The sequence below is a fragment of the Larimichthys crocea genome, chromosome XX (genome assembly GCF_000972845.2).
Source record: "Larimichthys crocea isolate SSNF chromosome XX, L_crocea_2.0, whole genome shotgun sequence".
NCBI lineage: Eukaryota > Metazoa > Chordata > Actinopteri > Sciaenidae > Larimichthys > Larimichthys crocea.
The window spans coordinates 14029547-14044855 of NC_040030.1; the positions used below are offsets into that span (position 1 = coordinate 14029547).

Below are 15309 nucleotides of genomic sequence, written 5' to 3' on the forward strand. Positions count from 1 at the left end.
TTGGTCTGACAAACCCAGAACACATGTTTATTCTTACTTTACACGGACTTTAAGTTAGAACCACCCGACAGTCATGGCTTCTTGGTTTATGTGTCGAGATCACCTTGGTGCCTTTGTGTTTGTTGTGAATTAATTGTGAATGCTTATTGCTTATGGACTGGGCCAGGTCTAGTTATTTTGCTGTTTTTGTTTCTCTTCTGTTTGGTTCTTTGTGTGTTTAGTTATTAGATAAAAGTTAGATAATGAGATTTCTTTTTCCTTTTTGATTTTGTTTAGACAGATCAGACTCTTTTTAGAAACTCTTTTGGTTATATTTATTTTGTTGGTTTGAACAGTATTGGCTATTGTTGTGGAGAAATTGCTGAAGTCAAAGGTCAATGGTGAGGTCAGAAAGGAAGAAAGTGTTCAGGAGCCTCTGATGTCTTATGCTTGATCAAGGAGAATCAAAGGAGAACCTTTGTACATGGGACGGATGCTCTACCAACTGAGCTAAACGAGACCCCTACCTCACCTCTTTTTGTTGTATTATAATTCATCTAAAATTCCTGGAAATAAATAACTTGTTGGTCTCTACAACCTGATTGAGTGACTGCTTGTGTTTATCACCGTCATTGGCTATGTGCTCCCAGATCTCAGCAATTAACTTGGTGAGTGCAATGTGATGCAATGCGTAAAATAAAGTACAAAGTAATAATTAGTTGACAGTGAAGTCACATTATTCAGACTAACTTATAATAAGATGGTTTGCTAAACAACCCATGGACACATGTTGTTGACTTCTTTAACCATCAGGCCACCCTGATGTGAATCATTATTTACATCTCAAGTCTGCTCAATATTGCTCAACTAAATGAGGACAGATATGAGGACGTCGCCGTTTCATTTACTTAATGAGCTGTTGTCACCTACAATCACAAGATCATATGAGAGGCCAATTTGTGCTGGAAACCCTTGCTGCGAAAAGTGAACCTCGCCATGTCACTCGGGGTTATTAGTTCGCTGATAATGAGAGCCTGTAGGCAGGAACTGGTGTAATGTTCCAGTACTGAAACTTGGTTTTGTACCATCTCCGGGTCTTTTCTACATGTGTGTGTACTTCAGCTTGTTAAAAAGCCAACTAACGAGCGTGCCTCCCTCGCCCACATGGTGCTGAAGGGAGGGTGTGAGGGAGAAAGATATGACAGCGGCAGTATAAAGGTCACAAAGGAGGAAAAAAAAACAAACAAACGGCCTATTCTGAATGTATGAATTTGTTCTCTTTGTCTTGATGCCAGGCAATGACATAAGTATGAAAAGTAATGCCTATCAAAAAAGAAATAAGGGTACAGATAAAAGACATGAACAAAGGGATGAACACATGATTGACAGGCAGGAGGAATGACTAATCATGGTTTAAATTTTGGCTGTTTTACAGTCACGAGTTAGCCACTTTGTATACCAAACTCTACATGAGAAGATTTAAAGGAAGAAAGATGCAGTAAAGTAAAAATTGTAATTGTAGCAGCCCAGTCAAAAAGTGTCTTTTTACTCCAGTTCATAGGACACTCCACAGGTCCCTTCTGTCTGACTAACTGCAGACCTCGAGCTGCCCTGCAGCCTTTTTAACCTATACATTGGGCCGAGGTTAGAGCTGAGGGTCTCTGTTCATCCAGTTTAATGAGGAAGACACAGAGAAGCAGAGATCTGGCAGACTCTTTGCTGATACTGGGGAGCATGCCATTTTCTCTCTCTCTGTGTCCATGTGTGTGGTGTCCATCTTGCCATCTGTGTTCTGCTGCACCGCAGGGGTCGAGGTGACCAGGTGTCTGTCTGTACGGACACGAGTTGAACGACCTGGATGGGACCCAGGTGTTTTTCAGCCACTCGCCTTTAAAAATACAGGAGCAAGACTTGCACACAAATCCTTGAGTGCACTTCCAAATAAATCCTCTGCAAAGCTATGTGTTCCAGCATCAATGTGTCACTAAGGGTTGCAAAATTCAGTGAATTTTCGAAATTGGAAACTTTCCATGGGAATTACCTTGAATTAATGGGAATAAACAGGAATAAACCAGAAATTTACAATATTGAAGGTTGGCCCTTAACAGGGAACTTAAATATAGTTGGGGAAAATATATTTTAGCATAATCTTGACTAAAACAACCAGATTTCATTCAAGTACACCCGAATATCTGCTTTTCCTCAATCACATGCACATAGCATGTACAAATAGCACATGCACTCAAACAGTAGATAGATAGCTGATAAGTTAGATGCTAAATTGACCATTTATGAGGCTATCTTACCATGATGCTATGCATGCATGATGACCCAGCAACTAATATTTGCCTCGGTGGTGTTTAGTTGGTTGATAGAGCCACGATTTTTACTGAAATGAATCTCATATTCAGCAACTTATGTAAAATAAATCAGTGTCGTCATTAGGGATACGAATCCGAAAGAAAGTGATGAAGGAGGTTGTGGGTTACCATTTGTAATCTTGGATGTGGTTTCATTTTTCATTAGTGTAAAAGCAGTGGGGAATGGTTTAAGAGAGAGAGAGAGAAAGGAGTGTGTACCTGAACAATATCCCTCTCAGCGTATCTTCCTCTGGATGAGATTCTGACTTCATCGCCGTCCAACTCGACCATGGCTGAGGAGAATACAAATGTGCATTATTTCTCACTGTTCAAACAGAGTAGAAACACACGAATATTGTTCACAAGATTTTGTTGACTTACCATCAAATTCTGCGGGTCCCACCCCCACGATGATGATTGACATCGGCAGACAGGAGGCCTGCAGGAGAGGAGTAACATTAATATGTGAAGAACGTGTCTGCGCGAGTTGTTAAGATGAGCTACATGTTAACATCTACGTCCTCTGCTTTCATCAGCGGTAAACAAAGCGTCAAGTGTCACATTCACGTCTCGCCAACATGTATAGTACATGTACAGTATGCGTAAACGTGCGTCTTTTATAGCACCTCCAGGAAGGCTGCGTGGGTCGAGGCATCACAGTGAATATTAGAGACGAGAGAATCAACAACGTGGCCTGAGCTCGCTGACAAATGATGTGTGTTTGTGTGTGTGAGTGCCACAGAGTGTGTATTAGAAACAGAGAGCCAGCGGTGTGTGTGCTCAGTGTGTTTGAGTAATGGGTTGACCTCGGGCAGCAGAGCAATAGATGATCTTATCAAAATATCTCGTTTATTTTTTGCTCCCCTCGGTAAAGGTCTTCTTTACGTCTCTGTGCTGCCCTTTGCTCCCCCCGTTCTCTCATCTCTGCCACCTCGTCTTCCTTTTCCTCTCTCAGCCTCCTTTTCTCCTTAACATTTCGCTCTTTCTCAACCTCTCCTCTCTGTCTCTGCTTTCAAAGCCCTGAGATGAATCGCCGACCGCCTTGACAAAAATGGCTGTCACTCGGATTCTACATTGCACGCTGAGGCTTGACAGTGACGGAGGATGGATGGGGGGTGAATTACATGCTGTCAGAAGTGAGGCCGACACAGCAAACACTAAAAAAAATAACAGCCGTGAAGGCGGTCACGTCATATTTCTGTTGGCATTGCAAGAAACAACGGATATCCAGACGCGAGTATAAATATGTGACAATACTGAACATGTGAATCATTCCAATTAACAGCCTTGTATGTTTATGTACAGTCAACACGAGGTGCCTTTTCTCCACGAAGTAATCCCATTGTCAATACATCTATAAGCCGACAGTGATACGCCTAACAGCCTAATTAGAACATGCAGGCGCAGCTGTTTTCCACCGTTCATTCAAAGGCAGATTTTTGCTCTCGGGAGCAAAAAAAAGTAACGATGATCTCAGGCTAAGACACTTCTACTCATTCACATACATGTTTTTATGTTCAAGCCACTACGCATTATGAAATACTGTGTAATTACTGTGCTAATCGCAAATGGTGACTTCTTTTCTTCTTGGTGAAATGTATATTCCCTGACATTATCGTAGTTATAGGAGTTATGTATACACAATCTACATATACCATAGGTTCTAACTGAAGCAGCAGCTGTGTTACCGGCAGCGTTTCTCCCCTCGTTCATTTGTCTGCTTTTGTTTTGAGCGTCTCCACTTTTGCATCTGTCTTTTTATGTGTTATTTTTCATCTTTTGTGGCGCACATTGTATTCAATCTTTTTGTATACAATCTGCCTAGAAATGAAGATTTATTAGTTAGGGATGGAATCGTAGAATCTTTGTATTTCTGCCTTTGAGGCTTTCAGACAACAGATAACTTGAGTTAAGAGACACTCCATTGCTTGTGAATGAGGTGCAGAAATGATTTACTGAGGGAAGTTTTCGCTGAATACTGAACAGTCCTCGTGATGCGAGGCTGGATCACATCCTGGCAGCGTGCACCTAGTCAGGGCATGCAAACAAACACACGGCGAACAACTTGCTTAAACCCTGACTTCCTGATCGCTCCAGGTCAGTGAGCTTTCAGTTCCCAATTGAGCCAGGTGCAAGAACGCCAGTATGCTGGCATTTCTCCAGCTGAACTGAAGTCTCTTTTTGTGGACTGGAGTGCAGGGACAGGTGTTAGCAGCCACAGTGTATGTTCTTACGTTGACAATAGACTCCTTGGTCTGTGCCATATCTGAGATGACGCCATCTGTGATGATGAGGAGCACAAAGTACTGAGAGCCGTCTTTCACTGAAGCTGCATACCTATGCAAAAAACAGACAAAGAACATCTTTGTAGTTATTTCTGTGCTGCCTTCCTCGTTTGTTTACCACAATGATTTGTTACACGAGCATATTAGGCTTCTGTGTTTTAATTAAAGCACTTTGCAAGTACATGAAAACAGTTCTTTGAAAATGATTTTTCTCATTGAATAAATGGCACTTACCTCCCACTCTGAAGGATCTTAATCTGTTAAGTACCTCTCTCTGTACACCTACTGTATGTCAATTCTACAGATCATCGGCTCTATACTTCCTTCAATTTCTCCTGCATTGTTGAGTGTGACCTTTCACTCCCATGTGAGTCGTGAACTGACTCTTGCTGATATTTACACACTGAGATTATTTCACTCGCTTCAGCTTCTGCTAGGCTTCACCTTTCTGCACAGGGGAGGTTGGATCTATTTGTACACCTGCCTCTTCTCTACTGGAGATATCTAATATGCCTCTCACTCTAGAAGATCACAACATAGGCACATGGAGAAAGATGGGAGACATAGGGCAACAACTAAAGACAGGTAAAGAGTGGAGAAGATCACAGATGGGTGACAGCCTGTACTTGGTAGCTTGAAGTTGCAGAAAGATCCTACATGTATCTACAACGCCTGGTTTTAAAAGTTTTTAATTAGATTTAGGAAGAAGTGTTTGTAGAATATGTGCTAATAGTCTGGAACTCATCAACCTAGTAGTAGCTGAGCTGCCTGTTGCTGTATGTTTGCTACTTTATATCAGATTTTTGGGTTTGGGTTTGTTATTTGCTTGGATGAAGAAAAGTGCTTTAGTAGCAGCCAGCGACGTGTCAGCTTAGTTTAGCATAAAAACTGTAAGCAGGGAGAAACAGCAACAGACCCCCTACCAGCCACACTCTAAAGCTCACTAATGAATTCACCAATTAATAAATCTTGTTTGTTTAATCCGTGAAAACTCCGAAGTGCAACACGTAGCACTGTAAAACCATTCACACATCAGTTTACTGTTTAGTATACTGAGGTATAACGTAGGTGGCGCCGGAAAAATAGAAGAAGAGGGCACAGCAACTGGATGCAATTATAAGAGTGTCAGTCGAATCTTAGTACAAACAATGCATAGAACATGAATATGTTTCAGTCTACACAGATTAGTACAGAGTATCATGTATGTAGTATAAAGCCATGGGAGCCATGAGGAGACTGTTGGAGTGGAAATGTGAGTCTAATGTTGGCTACGTCAGAACCGGATGGAAAAAAGTAGCATTAAAAGCATTAAAGAAGCGCATTAACTCTTTTTCCAAAAAGGCAGAAAACAAATGTTTTTGGAACATTTTATATATATATATATATATATATATATATATATATATATATACATATTTCTAATGTAACACTTCAAAATGCATCAAAATACATTTACAGGAACAGAGCTAACATCTCCTAGCTGTAGCTTCATGACCTAACCCAAGAAAGCCTAGTTAGCACCTCTAAAGTTCTGTTTGTGTTCAGATTAAACACACAAGATACAACACATTAATAATTAGTGAGCTTTAGAGGTGCTAATACGTGTGACAGTGACAGTGGTTTCTGTCTGTGGAATGGTTTTTATCTAATCCTTGGAAGGAGAGCGGGTAACCGTATCTCTTCAAAGAGAGGGAATATCAAGATACTGATGTGATTATTGTAAAAGTGTTTACTGATTTGTAAAATAATGTTATCTAACATGAAGAAGAGAAGAGCAAAGTGAAACGTTCATGAAAGGCTTTGATGTAAAGAGTCAGGAGAGATGAGTAAAAGTTATTCCTGTGACATTACAGACTAAACAAACACAAACTGCTGCCTCTGCATTAGTGCTTGTTTCACCATGTCCCTTCGGAGTGCTTTTGCTATTTCATCTGAAACTACGCAATTAAGATTCAGTAAATTATCCTTTAAATATGAGAAGTAACCTGATGAGAGGCTTCACTTGAGTACATCTCTTTAATTACACACTTGCATGAATAGTTCCTTAATTCCTTTTTATTTTATTTCAGAACTTTGTCTAGATCATGGGTCCGTGTGGCTTCCCTGCAGAATAAATTATGTTCTCATCTACACAGAGACACACACACACACAAAAAAAACATGCAATCAGCTGTCAGGTACTTTCTCTGTTTGTGTCCTTACGTCTTCTCTCTCCTGCAAACTCTTGTTAGCTACCTGGCAACACTCGCTGCGCTGAGCTTATTAGAGAAAACCTGAGAACACATGCTGAGTGTCAATCGCAGAGTGAAATGTACTTGGTGTTCTTTCACACATACTCAAATGATTTGAAGTTCATTATATAAGCAGTGATAGCAAATGTGCAAGTGTAAAACAGCATGCATGTGGCATAATTAAAAACAGAAAATAAGAACTTCAAACATAAGAAACCACTACCTGGTAGAGTAGGCGGAGTAGATGAGTAAAAGTAGAAAAAATTCTGACATGAACTCCATAAATAAGATAAATCTATAAATGACATGCTTGTATGTTTGTTACCTGGCCACATGGTTGATGACAGGGGAGAAGTTGGTGGGTCCATAGAGCTGGACTGACTTCAGACTCTGGTAGTAGGCTTCCATCACACCGTCAATACCTGCACAGTACGGATTCTGAGGGTTCCCGTTCTACATCAACGAAAAGAGAAGAGAAGAGAAGAGAAGAGAAGAGAAGAGAAGAGAAGAGAAGTTTTGCTCAGATCAGACGTTTGTACAGGGTGTTTTATTTTGAAAATTGACCGGATTCTCTATGCTGTTTCTGTGTCTGACTTCCTGTCAGCTCGAGTTGCTCTGTGTGAATTTGACGCGGGGAATCCGTCAAAAATAGAACAGCCGCATATTCTCTGCGGAGCCAAGCGGAGACCGGCCTCTGGGATATTTCTGAAATGGATCATGGCGCTTCTGGTGAGGTTTGCAATTAACTTTGGCGACCGCGGCAGACCCGGAAAGTGTCGTATCTGTGCTGGGTGTAATTTTGCCTTTTAGAACAATTTATATTCGAGAGTTTTATCTTGAAAACAGTGACAAAGAATAATCTAAAGAAATTAAGACAAATTCAACTAAAAGCAACATTTCATATCTTATGTACCGTAAGGGTGATGTCAGGTCTTTAGTCCATCGAGCTTGTTCTACAGGGACATACAGTTAAGGCAGCAGTGTGTGGGATTTATTGACATCTAGTAGTGTAGTTGCTGGTTGCAATCCCCTCACCTCACCTTCTCTTTCCTAGCAAACGTACATAAAACGCATCCTAATGATACATATGAAAGGCTCATTCTAAATTACCAAAACATTATGATTCTTATTTTCAGGTGGTTATAGATTAATGAAAATATAGTTATGATTATGATAATCTGACACACTGGAAAAGTCAGAGTTAAACTCTGAATTATTATAAGTTATTTTCTTATTAACTGTTCTAATTTGTTTTATTCAGCTTTGGGATTTACTTTGAGGTAAAGTTAACTTTTTTATACAAATGCAACAGGACATACATCATCGTTCTATATCTATATGGTCACTTGAGGCTTTTGTTAGTAAAGAAACTGATATTGTGTTGTGTTATTGGCAAGCGTTGGTGTAAATTGCTGTTAAATTCTGCCCCCTCTTTCATTGCATTCGAAGTATCTTTAGGGACACAAAGTCACATAATTATTTTGTGAGTTAGTCATCATCCCTTTGAGAGCAGATGAGTGGTTTAGAAACACAATGCATTTTTTACTCCCACCCTTTTCCTTCCCAGTCCTCCATCTTGGCCCCAACCGCTCTTGTTCGTACCAGTGCAAACTCGTGGGAGACCCGTCCGTCAGGCGGTAGCTTGGCTCCGAACCCTAGCGCGGGAAACATCTTATCGCTGTCGTAGTCCTGGATGATTTCTCCCACTGCCTTCAAGGCCATGGCGTAGGCATTCAGCTGGTAGGGACTCATGTAGTGGAGTGAGGTGGGCTGGGCTGGGTTACCTGTTTGTGACAAAGGGAACACACACAGTCAGAGGATTCTCTGTGGACAACAGAAGAGGTGGAGCTTCATTCTTTGACAACTAGCAAAGGTGCTTGGCTCAAAGGTTGCAAAATGCCCAAACTATCTTAAAATTGACTATTTGTACTTCATTTAAGTGTGCAGTTCATTGCTTACTAATTCTTAATTTATCTGATGACTGAACTTCAGGTTTTGTGTTATAAAATTAATTTTGAAGTTGCCATGGTAACAGTGTGCAGAATCAAATATGAACTTTGTACATTTGTATATAGACATTTTCTCTATTATATTCTATTATTAAATAAGTACATTAGTTTCACGCTTCAAAGCACAAAGTTAGAACTTCTCTGAGAATGGGTTCAGAAATGTTAGTGACAATATGTTCCACATTATTAAAACATCAAAATAATAAAATAATGAAGTCAAATAATATGAAATTAAAAAAATGTCCTTGTTGTAGATATCATTTTAACTAGATAATAAATTACTCATCTGAGCTACAAATATAATGAATTATCAGAGGCTGTGTGGGCTGAATGGTGTTTTATGGAAACCACGATGACATTTGAATATTTTTTCAGTACTTCTTCTTCAGCCCATAGCAGCCAGTGATTCCATAAACAACAAACAAATAGTTCTCTGCTGGTTCTCTTTGTGATATTGTGCATTCTCTCCCTGCACGTGACTTTTTGACTCCCTGCACGCGTTTTAATTCACCGCAGAACTCCACTACTCGTCATTCTCAATTGAGATTGTAGTGAGAGCCAGACAAGTACACTAGCTCAGACCTCAACACATTGCATTTGTCTTTACTGCCGCTGCTGCTCGTCCAGGACAGAGCTCAAGGGTAGATGGATAACATAATCCTTAATCAAGGCCATCATAGTATGTTACTGCACTCAGCTTTAGCTGCCAGGTGTGATGAAGAGGCCAATTAGGAAACACTTGATTCTCCATCTGCATATATTTGAATAAATGCTCCTGAGGCATTCAGCATACTTTTGTGTGTCTTTGATTGTGTATGCGCAAGTGTGTGTGAACTTAACTTGTGTGTGTAAGTGTGTGTGTGTGTGTGGAGGCTCACCATTGGAAGCTGTGAAATCAATGGCCACGGTGAAGTTAATCTGGGTCCTGAGAAGACAAAAGAAAAGAGATGATTCATTAATCAACAATTCCACTCTCTCTCTCACACACCACACACACATAATCAAGTCAAAGTGATCAGTGTTTGAGAGTGCAAACAGAGTTCCTCCTGCCCTTTAGTATTGACAGTGATGAGGAGACTCAGGTTACTGGGCTTTCACACCAAACAAACAGGGGAAGGTTGTTGTTTTTAAATGGAGAATACAATTAATATGCTTAACAACCACATGTGAAAGAAGCATGTGCCACCCAAGTGTAAACCATTGTTTTGTGGGCAACCAAGGCTCGAGTTTGGCATCATGGACATTGCCAACTTGTTATTTTGGAACTAGAAATGACCACATCTGAATGAAAGTGTAGAGCAGGTGGTTGACGTACTGCGAGGTGGACTGTGCTTGGTTTTAACATTATAAAAATACTCATATTGCAGCCTAAATGTACACTAAAATAGTTTCTGAAAACATATGAGGATGGAAATAGACAATGCAGTAACAGAATCATGATTTGTATTTGATCAGCACTGTCTTGTTTTGCAGTTTGATCTGAGTTTCGTGACCCTGGTGCATTTCAGTGGATGGACTCACTGAGAATGACTATCAAAAGGTAGCCATGCCCTAAAGCACTTTATCGTATAACTTTATAGTCTGTAGCATCATGCTGTATGGAAAAACTTCAAACTAGCACTAGACTGTAAACTCTCCTACATTGGCTCCACTTTACGGACCGGAAGCTCTGTCCACTAATTACACTGTCAATGATGCCACCCTGATTTTGCTCACAAAACTCAGCTAGATTGAACTGTGACCCTCAGGTCTTTACAAGGTGTTTCCGGTGGTATTCTGGTAGGCAGGAGGTGAAATTTCAAATAGAAATGTTAGGCTAGAGGATGGAAAGACAAATGGATAATTTGATTTTGAGTAACCCAGTGTTACATAACTGTCAAGTACAATCATCACAGGATGTACATTAATAGGCAAACAAGATTAGGACTCTACAGCCATGGTAGCAGCTCTGGGAGGTTGTACAGTGGTGCGTTGGGCTAAATGCCAGCAACATACAGTAGCATGCTAACATAGCACTAAACACAAAGCACAGCTAAAGGTATTTGGTTATAAACTATAGGAAAAAAAAATGTTGATCTCATTAAGCACTAGATGAAAAATCAGGGCATCATAAAAGTTCTTACAATTAATCCTAAAAGGGGAACATGGATTCATGTAGCAAACTTCATTAGAATCTGTTCAGTTGTTGAGACATTTCACATTAAACCAAAAATGTTAACCTCATGGTGGTGCTAGAGGAAAAGTCAGGGTAACTTCAAAGTGATTAGGATTCATCTTACGAATGTCTAGACCAAAATACATGCTAATTGGCCTAATATCTGTTGATCGACATGTTGAGATTCAACTGGATAAGCGAACATTTTGACCATATGGTAGTGCTACAGGAAATCAGGCCACCTCCAAAGTCAGTAACATTCATCCTCTGGGGACTGTGAATACTGTATCTGTGTAAAATTATATAATATTACCAATAGTCAGTCTGGAGGAAAGTGGTGCACCAATGGACCAACTTTACCATCCCTAGTCACTATCCAAGAGGATGTGAATATCATATTATGTATTTTGTGCCTTTAGATATTGATTTAGATTATTTCTATTGAAGTTCAGATAGCAGCCTCGAGATAAACATCAATGTATAATGAGAAAAGCTAAAAACAAATTGTTTTTGTCACACATGTCACAGAGAGAGATAATGAAATATGGATCATCAAAGATAAATGAGACACGACAGAAACAAACAACACACCACAGCGCCCTGCATGCGAGTGGCATGCCACTCTCGATCATAACATTTCCCAACTTGTTAACCTGCAGGAACAGGATGTGGTCAAGTGCTCTGTCGGCCTGTCGCAGCTTTTTCACACCAATCCTCACCTGCTGCCACACATAAACACAAACACACGAAAAACCTCCCTGTCTACCTGACACGCATCCAACAGCCAGTTGCTCATCATCTTTGTCACCTCGGCAGGCCATGTGTGGAGCGGGGCACTGTGCTGTCCCGGAGGGGACAGGATGAAAGGGAGGGACAGAGGTAGGAAAAAATTCAAAAGACAATTTATCATCAGCACGCATGTTTGGGGTTTTCAAATACAGGGAGCCGAGAACGCCTGAGGCGTGGAGCTGCCTTCTCATGTTAGTATGCAGATATTGGTGGAGTTGCACCTTGTAAAAATTGAGCACACATATTAACCTCAGCTACAACCCGCTCTCAAAGGATACTCAAAAAATGCCAACAAAGGAGTGAGAGAGCAATGAGGCATGGGCTTGTGGCTATGTAGTCTGTAATGCAAGAGATCAGGGGACACACTGACTAGTGCTCAGTAGCATGGAAGTAGAGCAGGTAGTCGGAGCTAACTAGCTATTAGAAGCTACTGTCAGACTCTGTGTCTCTGCTGGAAAGACAAGTGTTGTGCAGCATTTGTATTCTGTTACACGTATTGTTACCGTTTGTCTGCCCTAAATACCTTGTTATGGACCTTGTCCTATAGCACAATTATGAGTGGGCTCAAGAGTTGTGTTAACTGCCACTGAAGGCGAATATATCCCGTTTATGGATAAAGTTGTTTTTTCGCCATTGTTTATCAAGCTTGCTAATGCGAACGCTATCATCAGCTACGTGTCAGAAACACAAACTGGAGCCACGCTCAGCCAGTGTTTTGCTTTTTATGCTTGGTGTGGCAGCGGTCACATGAAACGTGACTTGCCATGACTTTATCATGTCATGTTTGGCTGAATTAAACGTTTAAATCAAAAGTTACATGCAAATTTTGAGGAGTTTTTAAGTTCTTACACACAATGTTTATTGTGCAAAGTGTCCTGAAATCACCTGTGTGCCAACAAGAATTTATATGTCTATATGTGTGGGTCAAAAAGTTGCCTTAAAGTGGAACTACTTAATAACCTAATTTTTATAAAGAAATACCAAAAATAATCTTCAATTTTGCTAAGTTTCACAATTTATGTCAGTCAGAATTGCATGGTGGCTCTATTAAAGAAGAAAACTATGCAGCCTCTTCAAGGATAGATAGTAAGACTACCAGATAATGTCAAAAATCACTGTCATCAGTCAAAACACAAGGCTGCTCTAACTTTTAAAAAAATAAAGTTCATAGAATGTTTTCATCCAACAGTGACAAAAGCTGAATTATACATGGCTTTATAAGATGGTTCATATCCTCAACTGAATGAAAACATGAAGAAAATTCCAGTAAATGAGCTTCTCTAGGGGACAGCTGCAAGGACAAGAGAGCAGAGAGAGGAGATGTGAGTGAATTCTGGTCCAGTTCCCCATGCTGGCACAGACAAGCTCCAGCCTAGCAGCCTAAATTATGCATGTCCTCTTTCTCTCCCACCCAATCTCTCTCTGTCACGCACACACACACACAAAGTTTGAGAGAGGAACTCCAGTGTGAGGGGAGAGCCGGAGAAACGAGGTGAACTTGGGGGGGCGGACAATAGAAAATGACAAACGGCAAGAGAATAGATGAAAAGGTGGAGAGCGGTGTTTGATTAAATATGTCGCTCTGCAACATCAGCACAAGAAAGCGACAACGTCCACATCACATCAGCAGTGTGACTCACTGAAATTAAATATGACAAAAGACGACGTTGGCAACAAAATAAGGGGTTCCAAAACAGAAGATATTGACTGTATACTTTCCAAAACGTGGGTTGCAATTGTTGAATCACTGGCATTGATCATCAAAGCTCTGCAGTTTGACTGTGATTGCTTTGAGTGAGGCTGTAGTTTCTTGCCTTACAGAGTGAATATCAACCCATGATGTTTGACTCTGTCATTTTGACACCAAATGGAGAGAATATTAATATCCAGATCAGAGGACAGGACATTCTCCATAAAGGTCAAGTCTGTCCTCTGCATTAATCACACAAGAATTTGAGCAAGACAGTTTATTGGCTCAAGGAATTGTTCCCAGCAATCTATTCTTTCTGATATATTGTTTCCAAATCTGCTGCCTTGTTAGAGTCCTGGCTTGTGTTTTACATAACTCTATAGACTGCATATTTGTACAATTAAATCCCTTGTATTACACACAAAAGTATACTTTTCACAAAGTAATAGAAGAATGCATAAAAGACATAAAACCACTGATCAAAGTGGATATAAAAAAAAGGACAAAATAATTTGCAACAGAACTCCAGAGTGGCACAGGAAGGAATAAAATCAATTGACTAAAGTTACACTCTGGCTAATGACTTGAACTCCTTTGCCAGATTTTTCACTGACACACACACACACACACACACACACACACACACACACACACACACACACACACACACACAAAGTATGAAACTATAACAACCACTCAGCCAGAGGGAAAGAGGCCCAGGTCTAACTTTGTTCAAGACACAATTGATTTTTTTTCCATTAGCTTTTAGTACAACTGATGCACTGTATTTATTCTTGCACAAAGGTTCAGCCATGATTTTGGTCTTAATGCTCACCTTATATCCTCGATCATGGACTCTCTTCCAAGCAGAACAAAACAATGTCGACAAACAGTTGTCATGCACATGCTTTAAATGAAACAACAGCACTATAGTTAGAGCTGCTTAGTAGACAGATTTGTGTATGGTTCTGTCCTGTATTTGTGTCTATACATTTGTATACTGCCTGATGGTAAGTATGGCAAAAGCACTGCAAACATATATGTAATATGCCAGTTAATTAAATTCATACAAATATCAAAAAGACATGGATTCTGAAGAAAAAGCTGTAAGGAAACTTCCATGGTATATTTCCTGGCACTTCTTCCTGTGGGTGTCAGGTGGCACCATACAGAGAGTGATAGAAACGCCACATAAAACAATCCTGACAAACCACTTGGGTGCAATTAAAGAACAGAGTAAAGACAACAAAATCAAGAAAATAAAACACCAACTTATGCCTCCAGCACTGACTTAATAAACATAGAGACACATTCCTATAGTACATGTACTAACAAACACAAAACAGAAACAAAATCATGCGAGCAGCAAAAGCAGACCTGCAGCAATGCATCGTTGCAGAACGGGTTTAAACCAGAAAGGCAACAAAATGTTCTGGCAGGAATGATAAGGAATTTTCAGAGGCAGTGGTCTAAACCACAACATCACATGTTTGTGCTTCAGCAGAGGAAGGGGAGATGTGAGCTTAGCCTGCCTTAAAGACCAAACCTTATCGTTCTGGGTCCTGAAGGTATACTGGCACCTTCTCCAACTCACACCTCTTGGCACGGTTACATACACCTTTGGCTTCAGCAGAAATATTTAATCTGGTGGATATCCAGCTGCACACTAGCTACACTTAAGGGCACTTTATCTGATCTAGAAGAAAGCACAGATGAAATCATCTCTAACTGTTTTAAATAGCTCCTCTTCTTCCTTGATCTGTCCTGTTAAACTCAGTTTGAACTGTGAAAGAGTTTCAGTGAGGAGGCAC

The 15309-nt window shown here is 40.3% G+C and overlaps 1 protein-coding gene across 2 annotated transcripts in view; it reads right to left on the reverse strand.

Annotated features, from left to right (window-relative positions):
* Positions 1-15309, reverse strand: part of LOC104935575 (copine-8) — an 83936-nt gene that overhangs the window by 6355 nt on the left and 62272 nt on the right. Inside the window, exons 14-19 of one of the 2 annotated variants that reach the window (XM_010751433.3) lie at positions 9743-9789; positions 8458-8639; positions 7181-7308; positions 4574-4676; positions 2721-2778; positions 2559-2632 (exon numbers count right to left, since the gene is read on the reverse strand). In XM_010751433.3, the coding sequence (XP_010749735.1) occupies positions 2559-2632; positions 2721-2778; positions 4574-4676; positions 7181-7308; positions 8458-8639; positions 9743-9789 (592 nt within the window). Of the gene's footprint in view, positions 1-2558; positions 2633-2720; positions 2779-4573; positions 4677-6690; positions 6752-6859; positions 6898-7180; positions 7309-8457; positions 8640-9742; positions 9790-15309 lie in introns of those variants that run through there. The other variant, XM_027272280.1, reaches the window with a different exon arrangement.